Consider the following 24,365-nt stretch of genomic DNA (forward strand, 5'->3'; position numbering starts at 1 on the left):
TAGGATTGTATGCCTAGCTTAGTGGCTAACTCCATAGATATAAAATTGTGAGTAGAACCAGGGTCAAAGAGAATAAAAGCATCATGTTCTCTTACCTTTCCCCAAGCATGGCATAGAGGAGATCCTTTGTGGTGAGTTTGGTGAGTCACCTCCTCTTGGATTTCAACCAAGGAAGCTCTAGGAGGATCTTGGCGGTTGTTCTTGTGGGGACAAGCGCGGTACGCATGCCCTTGTTCGCCGCACTTGAAACACCGGTTATCCTTACGATAACGCTCAAGATCTTTAGGAGAGAGTTTATTGTTACCTTTGTAAACTCCCTTCTCTTTAGCTTTGTTGGAGTTGCCCTTAGGAGACTTTTGGACATTTTCCTTCCCCTTAGGCTCATTGGAACCCTTGTTTTCCGGGGGCTTATTATTTCTTTTAGCCCCCGTTTGGAAATTGATTCGAGAGGCCACCATAGTATGGTGTATTACCGCCGATATGGTACGTGGCCTTTGGGAGTTGACATACTCCGCCATTTCTTTGGTTAAGCCCGCACAAAACTGTTGCTTTTGCTCTCCAAAATCCAACTTTTTGAAGACAGTGGCTTTGAGTTGTAGGTCCCAAAACTTGTCTACATATTTGTGGATGGATTCATTGGGAGAGAGCTTTAAGCTTCGCCATTCGGTGAGTACTTTTTCTTTTGCATCGGTGGCCAAAAACTGCTTCATAATGGAAGCTCTTAAAGCTTTCCATGTTCGTGGAGCTTCACCGTTGGCTCGTAGGCTAGACCACCATTGTCTGGCGGACTTTTGAAAGTGCATAGCTACATGGCGTAGCTTAGAGGACTCTGTGAAGCCCTCATCTCCAAACGCCGCATCAAATTGCTGGATAAAGGCCAAGACTTTGTCCATAGCACCAAAGGTACCATCATAGGTAAGGAAAGAGATGCTCTTCCCCCTCTTTGAATTTCTTCAACTTGGATGACCTCTTCCATGCAGCATAGGATTTTCTATGGCCTCTTCTTTTTGATGGTTCAAAGGTTGCACCATCACTTTCTTCAGAAGGTGAAGAATTTGAAGAAGGTGGAGAAGAGGGTGACCTCTTTCTCGCCTTTTTCTTGTCTTGATCTTCGTTGTCTTCACCATCACTTTCATAAGAGGAAGAGGATGAAGAAGATGGAGAAGAGGGTGTCCTCTTTCTCGCCTTTTTCTTCTCTTGCTTTTTATCATCCCTCTTTGAATTATGGTGTGGAGAAGAGTGCGATGGTCTTCTCCGCTTTGGTGGTGATGGAGAGCATTTAGCCCACCGTCTTCGTGGAGACATCTCCGCCGAGGTGGCGGGAGACTCACTTCTTTCTCGTTCCTTCAGTGGAGGCTGTTGAGTTCTCCTTTGGGAAGGACATGCATCATCAAGAAGTAAATTCTTGAGCCCTTCGTAGGGATTCTCTTCTTCTTCCCGAATCGGAGAGAGACCTCTTTTGATAGTCTCACAAGGAGGCTTCCTAGGTGTTCTCTCGTCATGGTGATGAGCTTGGAGAATCCCGTGAGCACGGAGTTGCCGTTGCACTTCGCTTTGGAGAGATGGATGCTTGTTGAAGCCTAGAAACAAGATAGTTAACAAGCATTGAAGCATCATCAGTAGCTTGCTCATGAGCAAAATCAAAGTTATCAACATTAATTTCACTCTCTTTACTATTGTCAGCCATTCTAACAATTTTTAGGTGTAAACTTTTTAGGTGTACTTTGGCACTTCAAGCCCTAGTTGCTACTCTTATTTACCCCTTTAGAAAAAGAACTCAAGCTATTGTACCCGCGGCTCGAATACCATTAATTGCAAGGAATAGAAGAGAGCGTCTTTCGACACCAAAAGAGCACCGGCTCCTGTCAAGCTTCTAATAGCTCAATAGTGGTTAAGCCGTAGGCAAGCCCCGTAGGACTCCACTATTAAGACCATAGCTCTCGACGGTGATGCCCCGTTCACTGCACAAAGGCAGGCGCATTGCAAGGCTGAAAAATCCCTATTCTACTTACTCACAGACAATTAATAATACCAACCATTTATAGCTAGCTTGAGGACCTCCCTTCTTGAGCAAGAAAAGAGAAACCTTGTGCTCTGATACCAATGTAACATTTAATGGCCTAATAACTTGTGTGTAGCGGAAATGAGCATGAACATAGTGGGCATTTCATTAGAATAGATTCCTAATGAGAATTACAAGAGTGCTTGGGTGGAGAGAGCAACAAAAAGAATAACACCTAGTTAGATAGCACCAACAATACTTTCAAAAGAGAGAGAAACTAAGCTAATGACAACATTTGAGGACCGGATTTGTATAGAGCCGGTCCCCCCTCCAAAAGGCTTTGTATTATGGTTTCTCCCATCAAGAGAGACATTGTACAATACAATTCTTTGTGTTCCTTCAAGACTAGCTAGTGCAATGAAAATGAAAGCTTCATGCACTAAGCAAAACACTTAGCAAACACAACTTGAATTATCCCCGTTCTCAGACCCAAGACCTCACACACCTTCGAAGATGGTGAGAGCTAGCAGGGTATGAGAGTAGATTGAGAGGAAGAAGGAGTATCTTATGAGAAAGATGTACATCTCCTCACATAATCACTCATATTAGCATAGCTTAGCTTAGTAATTAGCTTGGTAGAGGAGATGAGCATGCATTGAAGCTTGGCTCTTGGTTGGATTTGCATCCACATGCCAAGAGTGTGTTGATGTAGGCTTCTATCTCACAAGCTTGGAGTAGGTGATGAGCTCTCCATTAAAGCTTGGGAAGAGATAGTCTTCTCTTTCTTCACACATGAGATTGTGTGTGTGTGTGTGTGTGTGTGTGTGATAATGCCTTGCAAAAATCAGCCCCGTCTCTCTCTTGGGCGAGCCCTCTTGCTAAATGCTCTTGCTCTCATCCCATTGGACCTCCCCAGGGCTAGCCTATCACCATTAAGCAGCATAAGTGATAGCCTTTTGACATGTGTCCCCCTTTCCCCTTTTGTGAGAGCTTTAGGTTAATTAATAATTCAATTAAACTCTCATTGGACCCCTTTGCCTCCTGGCCAATAGGAATCAGGCAAGCCATTGAGCTCCTGAAGGCTCATTGGACCCCTTGGGAGACTGCCCAATAGTCATCTAGGAGACTTAATTCTCATTGGTTCTTTTATTAAGTGTTTTTTAAATTAATTAAACTAGATTTACTCTAGTTTAAATTTCATTGGTCCACCTCCAAGGCCATCCAATAGGAATTGGGCACACCTTGTGGGCATCTGGGCTAGGGAGCTGACATGTGTCCCTAATTCCCTTTGTGTAAAGGGAGCCTGTGTGTGTGTGACTTTCTCTCTCATCCTCTAGAAGAAGGGATCGCCCCCTCCCATGTAGGGATTGCAAAGACTTTTTTGGTACACACAAAGCATCCAATTTCCCCTAGGGTTGACCTTTGGACACAACCTTTGAATTTTGGAACCTTAGCATTTTGGAAGTCTTAATGGGCTGAACCTTAGGGTCGTTTTAGCCCATTGTTGCACATGGATCTTTTGCAGATGGCCCCCCCTTTGGATCCCTACTGAGGCCGGTCTGCTAGCTTAACCAATATTCTAGCTTTTTGTCCCCTGGCACTTCCCCACATTAAATGATCAGTTTAATATGAGAAAATCATTTATGAGAATTAGATATTGATTATTATGACATCTACAAGTGTGTACCAATCGTATACACCTACAAGTGTGTACTCATGTAGCCCCTACCCCTCCCATTGTTTCAACAACCTATGCTCCACAACCACAACACCCAAGCTCTTATTTCCATGGGACCATAACGGCTAGCATTAGCATGTCACATCCGATGTCTAGGGCCACACATATGAACTTTGGGCCGCCACATGGCACAACACCATACCAAACGTGGAACCCAAGGGCTTCGTACACACCAAGCCTAATGCCAATACCTGCTCCACATGTAGTCTCTGGAGCGCCTTCACTCACAATGCCTGCTCACTTAGGTGACTTGCCAAAATTTGCTCAAGCTATCGGTCGATCTATTGCTGAGAATATGCATAACACGCCTGATAGAGAACCTAGAAGTAAGGCAATACAAATAGACAAGCTCACATAAAAATTTAGTGGAGACAAGGATGTGAGAAAGCATAACGAAGTGTTTGAACAAATATGCGATTCTTTAGGAGAACACAATGACTTGCATAAGAGTAATGCTTTAAGACTAACCTTAAGTGGGAAGGCAGGGGATTGGTATAGAACCCTAAGGGTGGAAGAAAAAACAATTTACCCTACTCTTAGGAGACTGTTCTTGAAAGAATACATACAAGAGGGAGTGCTTTGGGGTGTAGCCTCTCAGCTCCAGAAAGCCCAACGAGAGGAAGGAGAGTTGGTGAGAGACTTTATTTTGAATTCTCGTTGTAATCCAAATGAACGCTTCAATAATAGTCAATTGCTTGATAGATTCATTAGGGTATTACAACATGAGGATATCTACAATGGCCTAGTCATTAGAGGTATCACCACTTGGGAAGCGGTCACCACCAACGCGATCCAATTGGAGGATAATTTATTGATTCAAGGAGAAAGAGTTTCTATTGAGCCTAAATCTACTAGCTCAAAAGCATCGGGGCATCAGCCAATGACCATAAAGCCTATTGCTAAGGAGCCAAAGATATCTGAGATGACTTTAGCAGATCTCACCAAGGCCATTCAAGAGAGTCTTAGAGATAATCGTGCTCCACAAAACAATCATATGTATCCAAGAAGGGATCAACAATGGTGCTCAGTATGCTATGGACCGCATAGTACCAGTGAATGCCGTACTTTTAGAGTAAAATTCAATGGGAATTGCAATGCTTGTGGGAGGTATGGTCATCAAGCTAAGGATTGCATAGTATTTAAGCACGCGATGGCCAATAGACCAACCTTAGCATGGACAGACACACCTCAAGTGCCTGCATTGATGCCGGCCCCACCTCTTGAACAAACGTCACAACACATGGTCCCTAGGGCCCAAAGTGTGGTTCAAAAAACACCCTTACCACCTCCAGTGCTAGGACCGCAACCACCACATCCAAGAATCACTTCTGTGAATCAAGTCGGTTGTGAGTCATCTATTGCTTGTTTGGAAGGTTGTGAGGAAGATATAGATCCTAATATTGCCTATGGGATTGATGCGCTTGAAGAAAGTCCATAATACTACATGGAGGACTATTGGGGACAAGTCAAACCTGTCTATCAAGTAGCTTCTCTTGCTTCAAGAGGCCAAAACATCAACTACACTGCTAAGAGACCACCTCTTCAATGCTATGAGTGTGGAGGTCCACATCATGTGGCCGAGTGTCCTATTAGGCTAACAAAAGAACGCCACACTAATGCAAACCAATCAAGCAAGCACGTCTACAATGCTGATACTCATGTGTAATTGATGTGGCATAGATCATTTGATTGCCCAATGTCCAAATAATCCAAATGCACCGAAGACCACGCCATTAAACTTGATTGAGGTTACTGAGGAGCCATCACAAAGTACACCTATGGTACCAGTAAACGTACTCACACGATCGATGCTAAAAAAAAATTTATATTCTTGAAGAAAGAGACACGGCTTCAATTACCCAATCTCAGAAGAAGAAGAAAACACAAAGGAAGAGATCGCAAAAAGCAGCGAAGTCAGACCCCAATTCAAAGACCAACATAGGAAGTGGTGACGACCCCGTATATATGAACGACGGTGAAGAGGATTCTAATTCAGGTGAAACCATGGAGACCAAAACGACCACTAAGAAAGAAACCAACAAGGAAGATTGTCATGAGCCACAATGGCCACGATCCAAGAGAAAGATAGGAACTTATCCAAACCCTACAGAGGAGATCGAGCGAGTCAAGCAAAAGGAGTTTGGTAGAAGATACCCAAAGGGATCTAGAGCCAACACTTAGGTGGATCCAAATTATAGACACAGTGTTCCCTACGCAACAACAACCTTAGAAATTCCATAGACCCCTAGCAATACCTAGTGTCATCCAAGAAGGAAGTGACTTAAAGTCATGGGAAAGTGGACGTACTTACTTCTTGTTGGAAATAATTTTTACAGAGGGACTACCTGATTCTATTGAAGAAATGGAGATCCCATCTTCCCCACGTCAAGGGACTGAAGCCCAAAAGATGCCGTTAAATATTGCCAAATTGATGGATTTCATGGCTTCAGAAGTCAGAACCACCATCATTTCCAAACTATATGGAGACCTTGAGCTATTCTTAGCTCTTCGAGCTTTCCTCAATGGAGAACTGAAGGTCGGGCTACCAAAATTTTCAAAGATGGATGGAGTTAGGGAGATGCCAATAGAGGAGGAACACTTAGATCCACAACCCAACCTAGATGAGAACCTTGTTGTAGAAATACCTGTTAACAAGTTGGGATAATACTTTGAGGGTGATGAATCCAATGCCACCATATGAATCACTACCAAGGGATTAAATGTGAAGGGAATCCTTGATGGTGGCACTGGGGTTAGCATTGTGACTAAAAACTGATGGGAAACTATGGGAAGACCTTACCTTGCGACCAAAACCATAGTAGTAAAGATGACCAATGGGTCTATTGTTAAACCTATCGGGATGCTAGAAGATCTCAAGATCAAGGTCTTTGGACATAAAATAAGAATTACCTTCATTGTTATGGATTTCTCCAAGCACACTATGGCGTCTGAGATGATCTTAGGACGTCCTTCCATGAGGAAAGCAAAAATGGTGCATGACTGGTCTAAAAACCATGTCTACTTGCAGTTCCAAGATTATGTTATTTGAGTAGATCTTGTAAGTGGTCGAGCACATCCTCTAGGAAACATGTTTATAATTGATCATAGATCTGACACCACAATTCACTCGTCCCCATTGTAGTATTGTTACACGTGTAAAGCGGACACTGATGTTAAGGAAGATTCTCCTTATATGGATCTACTACCTAGGATGACTGAGTCAGACAATGTGGATTGGGTCCACCTAGCAGCAACCATAGACACTTGCGGAACAAGGGGACGACCTGGGTAACACTTGAGGGGGATGAAATGCCACCACTCATACCCTTAAATATGCTAGAAGCAATGCATATAGCTTTTGATGGCCTTCAAGATGAAGGTTTGACTGGCATTGGAACTAGTAGCGTCTCACAAGACTATAGCCCACATGATTTGGGGTAAGAATCATCAATTGAAATTGACTCTGAGGATGAAGAACCTCTGTTAGTGCAAATGTGGGGACAAACCATTCAGGGCCCAGTGGTACCCTAGATGACAATCTATCCAAGGGAGCAGAAGACACAAGTAGCGATTCATCTAGTGACTCTTCACTAGAGATAGGCCATAATAAAAAATTAGACAAAAAGAGTAAGAGATATAAGAGGCGACGATATCAAGCAAATGTGCATGCTAGAATAAATGAAAATAAATCTACCGAAGAATGGATTAATTATATAGGGGCATGTGATGCTCATCGGAAGTTGGTAGATAACTGAGGTGAATACCTTCAAAGCGTTATGTGGTGTAGTCCACAACCCATTGACATCACACAACTAGAGACTATAGAGAAGCCAAAGTTGAGCCGTACCGTAAGGAGACGATAAAATCGAGAGTTAGCTCAACAATAAAAGGAATTGGAAGTGAAATCACAGTCCACAAAACAACAAGACCCCACAGACTTACAACATGCACCTGAACATTTCAAATCCTACACCACAGAGGAACGTAAGGTTGTGTATACAAAGGCTCAAAGAAAACCTATCGATGGAAGCAATGGAGTCTATGATGGTCCAATGATAGTTAAGGAAATAGAGCTAGTAGACCCATGAGAAGAGTCCAGACCTGTTTTCATTACCCAAGATGTGACAGAGACTGAAGAGTCTGTACTTAAAGAACTTCTCAAGGAATCCAGGGATATATTTGCTTGGAAATATCATGATATGAAAGGTGTTCCACCTTCTATGGTGCAACACACAATCCCCATGAATAGCATGGCTAAACTAGTTCAGCAACGACCCTACCCAATGAATCCTAAATATGCAAAGATCGTTCAAGAAGAGATTGAAAAGCTTGTGAAATGCGGATTCATATACCCTATTGAACACTCAGAATGGGTGTCTCCAATAGTGATTGTTCCAAAAAAGAATAGGAAACTCATAGTGTGCGTGGATCTCAAGAAGGTCATTGTCGCCACTAGGAAGGACCATTACCCCTTGCCATATTAAGAACATGTGCTTGAAAGAGTTGTAGGGAAGGAAGCTTATAGCTTTTTAGATGGGTACTCTGGCTACAATCAAATCACAATTACGCTAGAGTATCAAGCTAAAACAGCCTTTATAACCGAATTTAGAGTGTCCGCATTTTGTGTTATGGCTTTTGGCTTAACCAATGCCCCTGCTACCTTTCAAAGATTAATAAACACTGCTTTTAGAGAATATTTGAGGGAGTTTTGTGAAGCTTTCTTAGATGACCTTTGTGCTTATTCCTCTTGGAAAGAACATATATCATGCTTACGAAAAGTGTTTGAGAAGTACAGATTGTATCGCATCTCCTTAACACTAGAATGGTAACAGTACACTTTTATGTCCTTGGACACTTTTGTGTCCTGTTAAGTGACCATTTTACTTGAATTATTTGAAGAGTATGAAAATGAATTTCTAGGTGCTATATATCCACAAAGTTGCCTTATGAGCTGAAAAAAACTTAGCATTTTTTTTGGAGCATCGATCTCACCATTAACCTTACTCTTGCACAACATTTTTGAACCTAAACTGTGTGAGAAAACGGGTCCTGTTTTTGGCTTTTTTTCAATTTTTGGCAACTATACCACTCTAAACTTCATGTTTGTGAGGTTTAGATGGCTAGAGGTTAGGCCTTCATAGTTCTCAACATGTTTTGATGCTTGTAGGGAGAACTAAGTGTTAAAATTGAAAGTTATGACCAATTTACAAGAATTGCATAATCCTCTTTTTGGGCCAAAATTAGCACTTTTATGATTTTTTTGGTGGCTTTCTCGATATCTAAATTCAATTCTGATTTTCTAAGTGTAATGTATAACATAAAGCTAATCTTCCTTGAGTTTTGGGGGACCTAATATGCTATATAGCATAGTATCTGAAGATGGTTGAGTTTTTTGATTGTTGAAGAATACGATACATTTTAGAGTAGCAAATATAACTTTCTTAATATTGCTAGTTTCTTAGGCCAATTGTGTGTATGTTGTAGGTAGTAACCATATCTAATCATAGACTACAAACTTGGCTAGATATTGAGTAGTTTCTATGGGTTTCTAGAGGTCATAATGCTAAACCCAGTTTTTTCATGTTTGCTGTATTTAGCACTTTATCATTGCCCCCAAGGTTCCAATTGTAAGAGATCCATTATCCTTTTGGAATGATCCATGGCCCCTTTTGAATCCAAAGGCCCAAAGGGAACTAAGAAAACATGTATATAGTATCTGTATTGAGCGTGACTATAGAAACTTTGATGATAGGTCCGCAGAATGGCAAAAATGCAACTTTTTTGTACCTTTTTTTTGCCCAAAAAAAAATTAGTGAGGTAAAATAAACCATATGTTTTGGTCACCAACCCATTGAAGTTAATGGGGCATTTTATCTTATGTCCTACAAAAATCCCCACTCTTATTTATATGCAATCAACCGTAAGAAATTGCTGTTTTGGGCAAAATGCACTGGTCCATCAACTTTGGAGGCTTGTAGTGACCAAGGGATTGTAGAAAAATGACAAGGTTTCCTCATTTTTTTTTCCATATGTAGATAGTTATTTGAACTATAACCTAGAAAGATTTTTCCATAATGAGTGAGATCTACTATGGTTTTGGAATTTTTCCCAAACCCTGAAATGGACAACGTTCATGTCCTGTTATGTTACCATCTAAGTGCTAAACCTCTTTCAAAAGGCCAATTTGGAAAATTAAACAATTGTAGTCATATCCTAGGGGCAATATAGTGTTTCCCAAAAATGAGAGGATATTCCATAGATGAGAGCAAAATTAAAGCCATGCTGAATTGCCACCACCTACAAACTATAAAGGAGTTCAAAGTTCATGGGCCATGTTGGTTATTACGACGGTTTATTTTAACACTTTGCGGAGATAACTCATCCTTATGTACAAGCTTCTATTGAGTTCCTCTGGACCGCGTAGTGTGACCATGCTTATGAGTCATTGAAAAAGAGCTTGACTAGTGCTCCTATTATACAGTGCCCGTATTGGAATGGATAATTTTTTTTTACATATGTTCATATTTGATGCATACAAAAACTTTGCTATTGGGTGTGTTCTAGCTCAACCAGGAGAACATAAATTGGACTACCCCATTAGCTTTGTAAGTCGTCAATTGAATGATGTCGAGAGAAACTACACCACTACAAAGAGGGAAGGTTTAGGTATGATTTACGCAGCGAAGAAATTTTGCTATTACCTTCTTGCCAACAAGTTTGTTTTCTATGTGGATCATCAAGACTTGTTGTATCTAGTATAAAACTTGTTCCACGGGAATAATTACACGATGGTTGTTAATTTTCCTTTTGATTTTATCGTTGTGGTGAGACCTGGTAAAAGACATGTTGTGACAAATCATTTGTCTCGCATGTCCAATGGTGAAGCCCCTATTGGAGTCGATGATGAGTTGCCCGATACTTATCTATTCCTAATCGAAACCATACCTGAATGGAGTGAGAATATTGTGAACTTTCTAGTTAATGGTTTTCCACCCAAAGAGCTTCATAAGGACATATGTCGAAAACTGCTAAAAGAATGTGAACCTTACTCTCTCATTGCAGGAACTCTCTACAAGCTAGGGAAGGATGATATTCTTAGACGTTGTGACCGTGAGGATGAGTATTTATACATACTGCAAGAAGCCCACATGGGTATAGCTGGAGGACATTTCTCAGGGGAACTAACAGCTAGAAAGGTGTTGCAATTAGGCTATTGGTGGCCTACCTTATTCAAGGATGCATCACTTTTTGCAAAAGGATGTGATGAATGACAACGTTACAAGATCACACAACGAAAGGATAGGATGCCCTTACATCCTGTTAAAGTGACTCAACCATTTGAAAAATGGGTTTGGACTTTGTAGGTCCAATTAGTCCGACAGCTTGTAGCACTCAATCTTGATATATCATCCTTGCCACTGATTATGTAACAAAGTGGGCAAAAGCCAAGGAGACACGTAAGGCTGATGCAAGGTCAACTGCCAAGTTTCTCTTTGAGAACATTATTACAAGATTTGGTTGTCCCTTTGAGATTGTGATCGACAATGGCACTTATTTTATAAATGGAGTGATAAAGAACTCACTACCAACTTCATGATAGCTCACCATAAGTCCACACCTTATTATCCACAAGCAAATGGCCAAGATGAGAGTACCAACAAAACTCTCATCTCAATTTTGACAAAGGCAGTTGAGGCTCATTGTACAGATTGGGATTTAAAGCTTTCATCAGCTCTATGGGCTTATCGTACTGCATATAAAGTTGCCATTAATTGCACACCGTTAAGATGGTGTATGGCCAAGAAGCGGTTATTCCATGGGAGTTTGTCATTCCCAATCTTCGAGTAGCTTTTCAAGAAGGTTGGGATGGTAACCCCTTAGTTGAGTGATTATATATCCTTGAAAGTCTAGATGAAGAAAGGCAATTAGCTGTGAAAAATGCACTTGTGGAGAAAGATAGAAGGAAGAAATGGTTTGATCGTCATCTAAACAACAAAGATATCAACGTTGGTGATAAAGTCCTCATGTATGGACTGCGTAGAAAAAAGAAAAAGTTGAAATATGCGGAAAAGGAGTATATAGAGTATGTGAAATCACCCCGCAAGGAACCATTTGTGTTGAGACTCTAGATGGAGTTGAAACCATTGGATTTCTCAATGGTAGAAAATTTAAAAGATATTATGATCTTTTAATCCAAGAGGAGCTACGTGCCATCCATAAAGAAAAGGGAATCCAAGGCAGAAACAAAATTGAAAAAGATACAAGCTCAAGCTGAGTTGAAAGAGCGACAACAACACATAAGACACCAACGAGAGGCCAACCTTGGAGCTACACATGCATTCCACATTGAAATAGAGGATAATTGATTGGAATCTAACACACCTCTACGATACCCTATTGAGCTAAATAGTGCCTATGAAAAAGTGCTATATAACTCCTTATTGGACATGGGTGCTAAGTATAATCTACTATCATATGGGGTGTGGTGTCAATTGGGAAATCCACCTCTATCTGAGAGTATTATCCATGTCAAGGGTGTCAACAAGAAAAAGACTGTGGTTTTTGGAATTTGGCACACTTCTGTCAGTTATGACAATGGGGTTGTAGCTCAAGACTTTTTGGTCATGCCTGCTAGAACTATGGAGGGTAATATAAACCTAGGATGCATATGGATGATAACTACCAAATGCACTATTGATTGGGGGATGAGGGGTGTCACAACGCAAAAATCAACTCTTAGTCCTCCTACTCAAGCCATAGTCCCTGAGATATTGCCTCTTAAGGAAATAAAACCCAAAGCATTGCATGTCCAAGAGGTTGAACCATATGTCCCCATAGGCTAACTCTCTAAAGCTTCAACTGCTATAATGGAAATAAAGCTTGAGACACACATGACCCACCCTAATATAACAAAGAAAACATACAAGTGGATCCCTAAAGCTTCTTTAGCGACCATAGCTAGTGCTAAAAGACAGGAGCCTGGTAAGAGACGTCCCACTCGCCCCAAGAAATGTAAAGAAATGTTGCGTTGGATTCCTAAAAACTATTGGAAGCCCAAGGCTACTATAAAGGAAATGATCAAATCTGGGTACCAAAACATAAATTGTGCTCTTACCTGTCACCTGACCCATGTGAGCTCAATCTTGTAGCTCCAAAACGAATTGACGATTGTGGAAAGAAAAAAATAACCAAATGCCACACACCCACTCCAGAGTTAGTTTTGGTACCAAAGAAAGAACGATTTGTTTCACCTAGCTCAGGAATAGGGAAGTCAAATGAAGCTTCTTGCTCTTCATGTAGTTACTATATGAAAATAGAAGCTTCGACACAACCTCCACCTACTATTGTACATATCCATACAAACCAAGAAGAGTTTGCACCTCCCGTTGTAAGCTCACCACCTACAACAACGTTGCAAATAAAATCATGGGAGAGTACCTTACCACCCTTTCAACTAGATGAAACGCATAGGGCGGTCGAAAACTATTGGGTAAAGCCTTCACCCATAACAACTTGGAACAATTGGTTTCAAAGGGTGACGACATCGTTCCAAAAGGTATGATCTACCCAAGGAAGGGGAAGTCTTCATTCACGTCAGCCTATTGAATTATTTCCCTCTTACCCTTCTTTCCTTGACCCTTGAGCTTTCCGATTTTAGGGATTGTATATATATAGATATATAGTAACTAATCACCCTAGTTTAAAAAAAGAAAAAAAAAAGAAAATAGTAAAGAGCAAGAGAAATTAGCAAACGAGTGTGCACAATACTAGTCAAAATCATTGACCTAGACCTACGCATGTCACATCCGGTACCTGAAACAGAAACCTATGTCATCAAACACCTTTGATCCTCATCACTCGAGTGATGGAGGGTGGGTAGGAGTAGGAGTGTTTCTATTTTTGAGTTTAGTGATTAGCAAAGTTCTTTCTTCCCACTGATGCCTCCAGAAGGTGGATGTTTGGTGATGACTATTGTACAGTTTGTGACTACATAAGGATGCCTTCAAAGGACAACGACAATGGATGTTTACATGTTACAACAGATGTTCTCTATTATATCAGGTGTATTACTTCCTTTTATCTATGCTTTCCACACTTACATGTTTTCATCTTGTCATTTGAGTTTCTAACAATGCATAAAATTTTATGAAGTTGTGACATTGTCAATTTAAATGCTATAATTTTTTCAAACTTCTAGTACCTTGTTCTTCTCTTTGAGTTTGGTCTATTAGTTGGCTTTAAGTAGGTATCAAGACCTTAAGCTAAACTAAGCCACTTAATTGATTGCTGACTTTAATTCCTAAATAGTCTATTAATTGTAGTAACTTTAGTTATGTTTTAGGCTATGACATATAGTTCTCTCTAGCTTATTCCACCTAAGTGTGACTTGTGTTGTGGAAGTCCATGTGTTAAGCTGGTATTTGAGACCTCGAGTCTCCTGGCTAGTTCATGCTCAAGCTGGTATTTGAGACCTCGAGTGTCCCAGCTACTGGTATTTGAGACCTCGAGTCCCCCAGCTACTTGTAGCAACTATGACACCAACAACAAAGAAAAGACAAAAAATGAAAAAAAAAAGAGAAAAGAGAAAGCAAATAGTATAAACTTCCTTGTATTTTATATTGATCACACTTAAGTGGTATAAGTGACAAGATCACTAATCTTTAGACCTCGACAAGCATTCCTAGGGTTAACTACTTTTTAGTCGATATTTTTTAATTAACGTTGGTGAATCTAGTACTTACTTTAGCCCTAGCTCTTGTGAACTTCTCTTAGAGTCAACCTAAACTTAAAAATCATTTATTCTCTCATTTGTGTAATTGAAGAGTGCTCTTGGTCCATGTCCATCTTCTTCTTCTTTGTCTCCTTGTGTGTGTGTGTATGCGAGAGAGAGAGAGAGAGAGAGAGAGAGAGAGAGAGAGAGAGAGAGAGAGAGCATTGCAACGACGGTACGATGGCGACGAGGCGGTTGAGCGCGGCACTACGTGCTTAGACGTTACATAAGTATGGTTACTAAAAAAAAAATCCCGTGAGACAAGATCCGCGGATGGACAACCAGCATAGAGCAGCTTGCCAAGGTCAACGTGGATGGCCTCAAAAGTTCCTGTGAAGGACTCTATTGGCTCTTGAGCTTGTTAGATTAGTCTGGTTGTGTGCTTGTAGCCATTTGTGGCTCGCACATAGTGTATGGCAAGTCGCTTGCATTGACGTGCGACAGACGTGCACACACCCTCTTACAAGTGGATGCTTAGTCAACCTTGTGACATGTGATAAATTCTATGTGGAATCCTAGTGTAAAGCCTACTTGGAAATCCTATGACATCATCATTTATGTGTGCAAAAATGCCTAGTTCTAAGCTATTAATTGAGCATGCATCTAGTCTGTTCAATCACTCAATAATCATCGTGAGCCTAAGCTATGCTCTTATTTGTATTGATTATCTAAGTGTGTGCGTGTGCATGCACCTATGTGCGTGCACACACACATGGATACATGATTTACACGTACTTGCAAAAATATCATACTCTAAGATCAATAGTTCGTATATTTGCACCAAGAACTTTTAAATCTTTTGGGATTCCATTTAGTGACTTCCTAAGATTGGAGAAATCTTTTGAAAAGGGTACTTGTCATGGACAAAATTTAGTTTGCCATGTAATGCCTATACATCATGATTACACTTTCAAGTGTCTATAGAAAGAGACATGGTTGGAATTCATCTTAGATTTGAGGTTCTTTTAAAATATTGGTCATGAAACACATTCACTTTGTACAATGACTTCATAAAGGGTTTGACATGTTCTCACAGGAATTAAATCTTGTCTTGAGATATGGTGTGCAAAGTCACATGTCGTAATCATTGTGAACCTTAATAGGATTTTTAGTAAGGGTCATGGTCACATATTATAAGGAGTATGGTGAGACATTTATTAAGATCTTTATTCTCCCAAAACAAGGTGAAAAGTCCATGTGGTCTACATAAGATAAATAGAAGAGAGTGTGTGGCATGCTCGTTAATGCTGCTCTTTACACCATTATGTCACAAAATAAGGAATAAACATAATAGTCATTTAACTCTGCAATGTGGCACTATTTAATCCAATCTTCCACCCTTGCTCCAAATCATTGTTGAGTCGCCTAACAGCATGCACCTTTCCACCGGCATAGTGTTGTGAGAGCTTGTGACTAAGTCTTTTTTGGTGTAGTTTCAAACTAAACCCATTGTGTGCCGGTGAGTTCTCCTTTTCGCTCTCCTATCTGCACCTCACACTCCCTCTCACTACAGGCTGCTCCTCGTAACCCTCTAAGCTGTCGTACTTGTTGTGGTCATAATCTGTCGCGAGTTACTAAAAACTAAGCCTCGCGTGACCATGTCCTTGACACAGAGCTTCTTGCAGCTTGAATACCTAGTATGCACAGCTTCTAGGAGAGTCTTTCGTGTGATGGTGGGTCCGGAAAGGAAATTCATTGGCTTCACCCAATGAGTTTATGCCACTGTGGAAGCATTCATGTCTTTGCCACCAGTCGAACCTCGTTAATAAATGACACGGGTTGGACTCGAGGGATCAACGACTGGAGATGGGTCAGTCGTTATTCGGCCCCCAATGTAAATAAAAAAATTAGGGTCTCCTACGACGCGCCGACCTTTGAACCCACAACCTCCCCCTCCACAACCTCACGCTCTCACCACCTGCGCTGTCGCGCGCTGTTGAAAGCAATGCGTCTTTGCGCAATCAAATACCTACTCCCCCCCCCCCCCCTCCCCCTCTGCTGCGTGAATTTGACGGCCCATATTGTGCGCCTGATCGTTAAATTGCCCATACTGTAGATCCCACGAGTAGCACACCGTGTCACTTATAAACGAGGCCAGCCGAACCCACCATTGTAGTGCCATGTGGTAGGGGCTCTAAACTTGTAAAGAGGCTAGTAGTAGGCCAATAAAGCACTATGTCATAAAGGCTGGAATATGTTCCAGCCTTACAAGCAAAGCATGCCTTGTCATCTTTCTCCCGTCGTTAACTACGGCAGACGCTATTCTATTATTACCTCCGAGGTTCTGCCCGCTTGCTTTACCATTGCCTCTCTCTCTCTCTCTACCTCTCTCTCTCTCTCTCTCTCTCTCTCTCTCTACCGTGAGGACATGATTAGGAGATGCAAAAGCCGCAGTACTAATAAGGGGGCTTCCCCATAAACCCTCTAAATCAAACTTTAAGAAAAGGGCCCTTTTAAATGTAAAGGGCCCTATAAAAATCCCTTTGTGTGCCCGTGAGTCCTTCAACAACAAGTTTCGAGTCGTTTGCACCAAAGAATTGGGAGTAGTCTTTCTCTTTTTGACTTGTTAACCTCATGTACCAAGTTATAAAAGCATTTCTCAAGTGTAGGGGGTGGTTGAAGGACTCCCTATATTTATATTTTCACTGAGACATTTTAAGTAAAGGGCCCTTCACTTTTGTGGAGGTCTATGAGGCACATATTAGTTTTTTAAAGGACCCCTAATAGCACCTTTAGAGGGTCTAAAAAATATCTGTGAAAATGCAGAGCATGAGGCGCCATGCACATGCCTTGGGAAAGGGATCACGTATTGGATAGCCCTTTCAATAAGCTTGTTGGCCGTGATGCCCTCCCTTGGCCTTCATCTACTGCTCGCAGAGGAAGCTCAGCGATGGCAGTCACCAACACCATCATCATATAAATCAACAACAACATCACGAGCAGGAGCAGAAGCTGCCATTTCCCTCTAACATCAGCTTCACTGGATATAAGGCTCGAATGCTATGGTTCTGCTGCATTATAGGGGGTTCTTCTAGGCCTTGACAACCTGCTCTTTGCATGGGGACTCTCCTACTTACCCGTCTCCACCAGCGCCCTGCTCTCCTCCACGCAGCTCCCATTCAATGTGCTCTTCGCGTACATGCTGGTTCGCCAGACGTTCTCTGCGTTTGTTGTCAACGCGGTGGTCATCATCACCGTCAGTGCTGTGTTGCTTGGCATCCAATCAAGCTCTGACATGCCTGCCGGCACCACACACAGGCCGTATATATTGGGCTTTGTAGCAATCCTTGTATGTATTTCTGCTGGTATTCACAGAATGGACCTACAAGAAGCTCCAAAAGAAGGGCCAGCTTGCCATGGTGATCGAGTTTCAAGTTATAGGCACATCCATTTTTGCGACGCTGTTTGCGCTTGTGGGCATGTGGGCTGCGGGCACATTCCAAGCGGTCGCTCACGAAGCCGTGCGATTTGGGATCGGGCGAGCCGCCTACTGGCAAACTGTGGTTTGGATTGCAATCTGTTGGCAGCTGGCCAGTGGCCACCATTGGATCTTACGACTTTTTCAGTGTTTTTCATACAATGCATAACATCATGAGCTTCTGCTGGGGAGGCACGGCATACCTAGCTAGGTACGATTGGGGGCAGGGGACCGCCGGCCCGGCCCCCCCAATCGTCCACCGGGCCGGCGGTCCCCCTGCCCCCATGCCTCCAATTATACCTAGCTAGGTATGCCGCGCCTCCCTCACAGAACCTCATGATGTTGAACTAAGTCATAATGTGGGAATTATTGTGAGAATCTGTCCAAAACTTCTTGTGATCTCTTGTGTCGTGTGCCTTCATGACGGCCGGGCCACCTTGCCCGTAGTTCCCGTCTTGGAAGTCATTTTCTTCCACGACTCCTTCTCTGCAATCAAGGCCGTCTCTGCATTCTTCTCTCTTTGGGGCTTCCTTTCCTACAGCTACCATGGCTACTTGCTCTCCAAAACGCCCAGGCTTCCTGTGCAGTCAACAAGCCAACACCCTCATATTAATATTCCTCATTTCCATACCTCTCCTTCCTCCGACCCAAATACGTCAATTTCTACAGACCCCAACACTCCTTCGACCCAATTGTAGATCCCATTTTCCCCAATCCCATCCCATGTGAGAAAAGGAGCTCTTATTCCAACTTTTCACATTTTCCCATGTAAGAAAGGGAGCCAATTTTTGCCCCCTAGAGCGTCTTACATCATGAGTTACCGCCAGCTGCCCACCTTGCACTTAGCTCACACACCTAGCTAAGTGGTGTTCCCCTTTAAGTGCCACGGGGTCCCAAACCATGGGATCAATGGTCCCAATTGAAAAGCGCTATAGCCACAGATCTGAACTATTGATCGGTTAAATGTAAACTCGAGATTTTGAGATTATATTTCACAAAATTAATCTCGAGAGGCCAGCCACATGGACATGTGAGATCTAATCTCAGGACTTCCTTGCTTCACCAGTCAGGTTTTGAATCCTGACCATCAACTTGAGGGGCACACGCCTTGACCAACATGCCCACGTGCGCCTCGTTGAAATAGTGTGATTTCATATCAATTTGAAGCTAAACTCCGGATCTTGACATAAAAACTAAATCGGGATCCCGAGTTTAGTTTTTACGCATTGATGCCCAAAATCTACGAACATGCTTGATTTTGCACAAGGGCCCTTGATCCCATGGTTGGGACCCCGTGGTACTTAAAGCTGAGGGTCGGGGAGAGTGACTCGTGATGTGACTATATACCATGGGGTCTTGAATAATGAAGCCTAAGTGATGGGAACAATGGCTCAATACTGAGTCGCAATTTTCACGGTGCTCGTGATACGTCCAATGGGTCTAAGTAACTTTTTAATGTGCGAATTTACTTTGGCTTGGGTGATTTACTTTATAGCCAAGTGAAGTAGCTCTAAGCTAAGGGAGCAAGGGAATGTGCGTGGACACATGATTAGAGTGTCGGGCTACCATTGCGAAGGTCGTGGGTTCAAGACCCAAGAGCGAGGGATGTGGTCAATGTTGTTGACTTTTTATCTACCACATCAACTCACTATGAGATTCTTTCCCACCATCGATTCCACCTCTTGAGGTCTTTACCGACCTCAAGGAGATAGTGTTTAGCTGACCTGAGGTGGGGGCCAGTCACCTTGGTCGATCATCTCTCACGAGCAATCCTTGTCATCCGATCACATCTAGGGTAAAAGGGCCAATAAAAGGACACTCTCCATTTATAAACCGTACCCTCCCCTAGAAAGCACATGGGCAAGCATTAGTAAGTGGACATCATAGTCCTCCTTGGCGTCATCTAATTGGCAAGGCACAACTTCGATACTCGAGCAAAGCTATACACATATTGGAGCAAGATAGTTCAGTTTGATTTTACCTTTGCTTTTGCATCAATTTATGTGAACGCTTATCAAATTACACCTACGATGCGTCGCAAGTGACGATCACATCTTTTGAAGAAGATCTCATTGTCGCTTGTTTGAGAAACCCCAAGTTATTGAAATCTGTCAAGCACAGATCGTCACAAGCTCTACGCCATTTCGTTGTCCTTATGTTGGTCCCTTTACCCTAATAATGCCTTGTCAGTCCATCACACCTAGCAATCCTCTCATTTTGGCCTCCGATTCCACTACACGCAGTATCGCAAAGGCTATTTCGTCATTTTTTGCAGAAATTCTTTCAATGCCATTTTTTTCATAACAGGTCCCTTACGATCTTCTACGGTTTGTGCTATATAGCACGTGTTGTTCCTGATTTGTTTCTCCCTCTTTTCGGACAGTTTTCATATCAGGTGGTGCAGGCATTCGTCATGGCCAACAACAACACAGATGTGTTCAAGATGTTTGTTGTTGATTACAGATTAGATCGGGACGATTACCCTGTGTGGGCTTACATGATGCAACATGTTGTTGTGTCAAAGGGTGTCTAGAATATTGTGCAGGGCATTGATGTACTTCCTGGTTTTGAGGATGTAGGCGATGTTGAGGATGTTGCAAGTCTTGCTGCAAGGATTGCTGTTGTTAGAGTTGTTTTGCCTATGGTAGAACAAGCTTGTTGGGTTATAAAAGATGCGCAAGCTCATGCATTGATTGCGTCGTTTGTGAAGTGTACTATTACTCCTCACATTCGTTCAGCAAAATCTGCAAAACAGGCTTGGGATATTCTGGCTGGACTTTATGCAACTCACAATGAGGCTAAAATTGCATTGCTGTGTAAATAGCTAGAATCAAAGATTATGCATGAGAAAGATGTCATGGACACTTTCTTTTCAGGTGTCAAGGATATCAATGAGCAACATATTTTTACAGGTGAAGTCATTTCAGACAGTTCCCTCATGCAAACTATTCTTGATGCCTTGCCAGACTCTTACCAGACTTTTGCTAGTACTTGGAGAATTATGAACCAAGGAAATCTTGAAGTTGTCAAGTTTGATGCATTGTGCACATTGTTGTTGCAAGAGTCACTTTCCAAAAAAAATAGGACTAGACAGCGTGTGGTTGAACAGGATTTTATTGCTGCTCAAAGCAAGGGTGGCAACAACAATGCAGCCACTTCTTATGGTTCTTCTACGAGTGGAAAATCACATATTCCTAATGCTTCTGCTGGTAGCAATTTGTCTGGAAATTTTGGTGATAAGGGAAAAAAGAAGATGCGTTGCTATTATTGTAAAGTTAATGACCACTTGATCAAGTAGTGTCCTAAGTTGAAGGCCAAAGAGGCTAAGAAGAAAGAGGGTGGTTCCACTGCAAATGTTGGATCCACTACAAATGGAGCTATTGTTTAGTCTTCTATGAAAGGAGACTGTGATGCTGATGTTGATATAGAATGAGATTTTAGTGCAGAGTATACCTATAATCCTACTATCCATGATGCATGCATGTCCGTTGCTGCAAATTCACATGTGTGGTATTTTGATAGTGGTGCTACAAAGCACATTACCTCACATCATGATTTGTTCACCTCTATTGAGTCTGTCCTACGGGAATTCAGTACTTGTGCAAACAATGCCTCTTATCCGGTTTAGGGAGTTGGAAAGATTGTGCTTACTGCTGCAAATGGCATTTCTTTCACACTTGTTGATGCACTTTATGTACCTGGGATCAAGAAGAATCTTTTGTCAGTATCTGCACTAGCTAGACTTGGTCTTGTAGTAAAATTTGTGGATGACAGATGTACAGTCTATGATCTCAGTTTCAGTGTGATGAACATTAGGTGAAATTTGGACTCACAAAGGGACCCTTTAAGGAGTTTGACTTTACCTCTCTCTACCAAAACGGACGCATGGATAAATTTTGCAAACAAACTCCAAAGTTGACGGAGGTTTGACAGTTAGAATATCCTCTTCAAGCTCTATCTTCTGATATATAGCACGCCATGAGATTCCTCATATTTTAGAAGATTGAGTTGTCACATCACAAGTGAATCAAAAAAAGAATCTTCTAAAATATGAGGAATATCATGGCGTGCTATATATCAGAAGATAGAGGAGTTGTCACATCATAAGTGAATCAAAAAAAGAATCTTCTAAAATATGAGGAATCTCATGGCATGCTATATATCAGAACATAGAGCTTGAAGCATCATAAGTGAATCAAAAAAAGAATCTTCTAAAATATGAGGAATCTCATGGCGTGCTATATATCTATAGATAGAGCTTGAAGAGGACATTCTAATTGTCAAACCTTCGCCAACTTTCGAGTTTGTTTGCAAAAATTTATCCATGCGTCCAATTTGGTAGAGAGAGGTAAAGTCAAACTCCTTAAAGGGCCCCTTTGTGAGTCCAAATTTCACCTAATGATTGTTGCATCTAGAATTTTATGACGTGGGATGTATAAGCTCACTCTGTATGACAAGTGTGGATAGAATTTTACAAATGCAGTTGTGGATTCAAAGGCTATTTCAGATGCAACACTTTGGCATGCACGTTTTGATCATCTGAATTTTACCACTTTGCTACGTTTGCAAAAATCTGATATGCTTGCTTCTTTGCTTCCTCTTGAAGCACCTATCAAAATTTTTTCTGAAGGCTGTATTTTGGGTAAGATACAACATTCAAATTTTCCAAAGGATGGTTCATTTAGGGCCACATGCAGGTTGCAGCTAGTGATGTTTGTGGGTCCATGCAAACTCCGTCTGTCATAAAATCTAATATCTAACCAACCCAAATGATTTTTTCATATTAAACTGATCATTTAATGTGGAAGAATAAACGGGAACAAGGGTTAAGATATAGACATGTGCTTATAGATCTATCTCAACACGAGGCCAATGGTAAAGGGGCCCAAATGAGAGATGTTCTATCAAAGAGCAAGGCTAACCAATGGAGAATAAAACCGTAGGGTTAGCTTCATTGAAGACCTCCAATAATTAGTGTAAAAGTCCTTTGACCTTAGGTAAGCTAGTGATGATCTTGAGGTGGGAACCCAGCCCAAGCTTAGGGTGCTTGAGGTGCTTGATGACTAAGGTGCTTGAGATTCTTGATGACTGAGATGCTTGAGGTGCTTGTCATGCTTGAGATGCTAGGGCTGTACTTGAGGTGAGAACCTAAACCAAGCTTGAGGGGCTCAAGGGACAAGCTTGTGGTGAGAACTAGGCCCAAGTTTGAGTGTCTTGAGGTGTGCAAAAGTCAAGATTCAATCCCTACAAGGAGAGGGCGAGCCCTACAAGAGGGGGGATGAGAGAGCACACACACACACACACTCACACAAGGCATGCTTGGTACAAAGAAAGAAAAAGGGACACTTGTCAAGTCATTATGAAGAGAATGGGGTATAGAAGGGCCTCTTTATTTGGCAGTTTAAGGGACTCAAACCTCTCGTATTAAGAAAGCAATGAAAGGATGGCTTTTGAATTCAAATAGGCAAAACGGTTAGTTTATTTGAATTCAAATTTTCTCCCAAAAATGAAATTTTAAATCTAGTAGAAAAAACCATCATTTAGCATATCTATGGAAAGAGCCCGGCGTGTAGATTACGAATCTATAATCTCTACCTCAAATCGGAAATCATACGTAGGAGTTATGGAAAGCTGTAAATCATAAAATTTTCCACCCCCTTTTTTGGGACAAAAGTGCATCCTTTGACCGCTCTTACACCTCTCTTACACACCCACCATTCTTGCACACATAGAGTGCATCTATCTGTCAAAATGTTAATCATCTTCATAATCTCATGGCAAAAAAAGAGGCCCTCCTAGACCCCATCCTCTTCCTAATGTCCTCCTCATGTTGCCCTCATGGTGTGTCGGAAGCCTATTGGTTGGCCACCTATGGTGTCCAATGATAATTAGGAGATTTAATGAATTGATTTTGCATTTATCATGTCCTCTCTCTCAAAGGGGAAAGGGGGCCACTTGTCCCAAGGCTACCCTTGTTGCTTGGTATGACTCCTGCTTATGATTGGCTAGGCTTGGAGGGGTCCAATGAGTTTCAAGCATGAGCTATAAGGGGGGGTCGACCAAAGCATGAGCTATACGGGGGGGTCGACCAAAGCAAGTAGGGGGCTTGCTTAGAGGGTATACTCTCACACAGACACTCACACACATGCTCATTGTGTGAAGTGCAAAGTGCAAGAGCTCTCTCTCCTTCTCCAAGCAAGTAGAGAGATTGAGAGCCTACACCAATACTCTTGTTTATGGAGTGTAAATCCAACCAAGAGCCATGCTTCAATGCTTAAGCTTGCCATCTTCTACATCTTCATTACTATGCTATTATGTATGCTAGCAAGAAGAGTGATGATAAGTGAGGAACTAATTCTTTCTCCTATGAAATGTTTCTTCTTCCTCTTCCCTACCCTCATTCCCTGCCAGCTCTCTCCACCTTCGAAGGTGTTTG

At 41.9% G+C, this 24,365-nt stretch overlaps 1 protein-coding gene across 1 annotated transcript; it reads left to right on the forward strand.

Moving 5' to 3' along the window:
• The first annotated feature begins 17,054 nt into the window (after positions 1–17,054).
• Positions 17,055–19,159, forward strand: LOC147453782 (uncharacterized). The gene has a single exon (XM_086517192.1). The coding sequence runs from the start codon at positions 17,651–17,653 to the stop codon at positions 18,104–18,106; it is 456 nt and encodes a 151-aa protein (XP_086373318.1). The 5' UTR covers positions 17,055–17,650; the 3' UTR covers positions 18,107–19,159.
• The last annotated feature ends 5,206 nt before the right edge of the window (positions 19,160–24,365 follow it).

This window comes from Adiantum capillus-veneris, chromosome 7 (genome assembly GCF_014529385.1).
Source record: "Adiantum capillus-veneris isolate H3 chromosome 7, ASM1452938v2, whole genome shotgun sequence".
NCBI lineage: Eukaryota > Viridiplantae > Streptophyta > Polypodiopsida > Polypodiales > Pteridaceae > Adiantum > Adiantum capillus-veneris.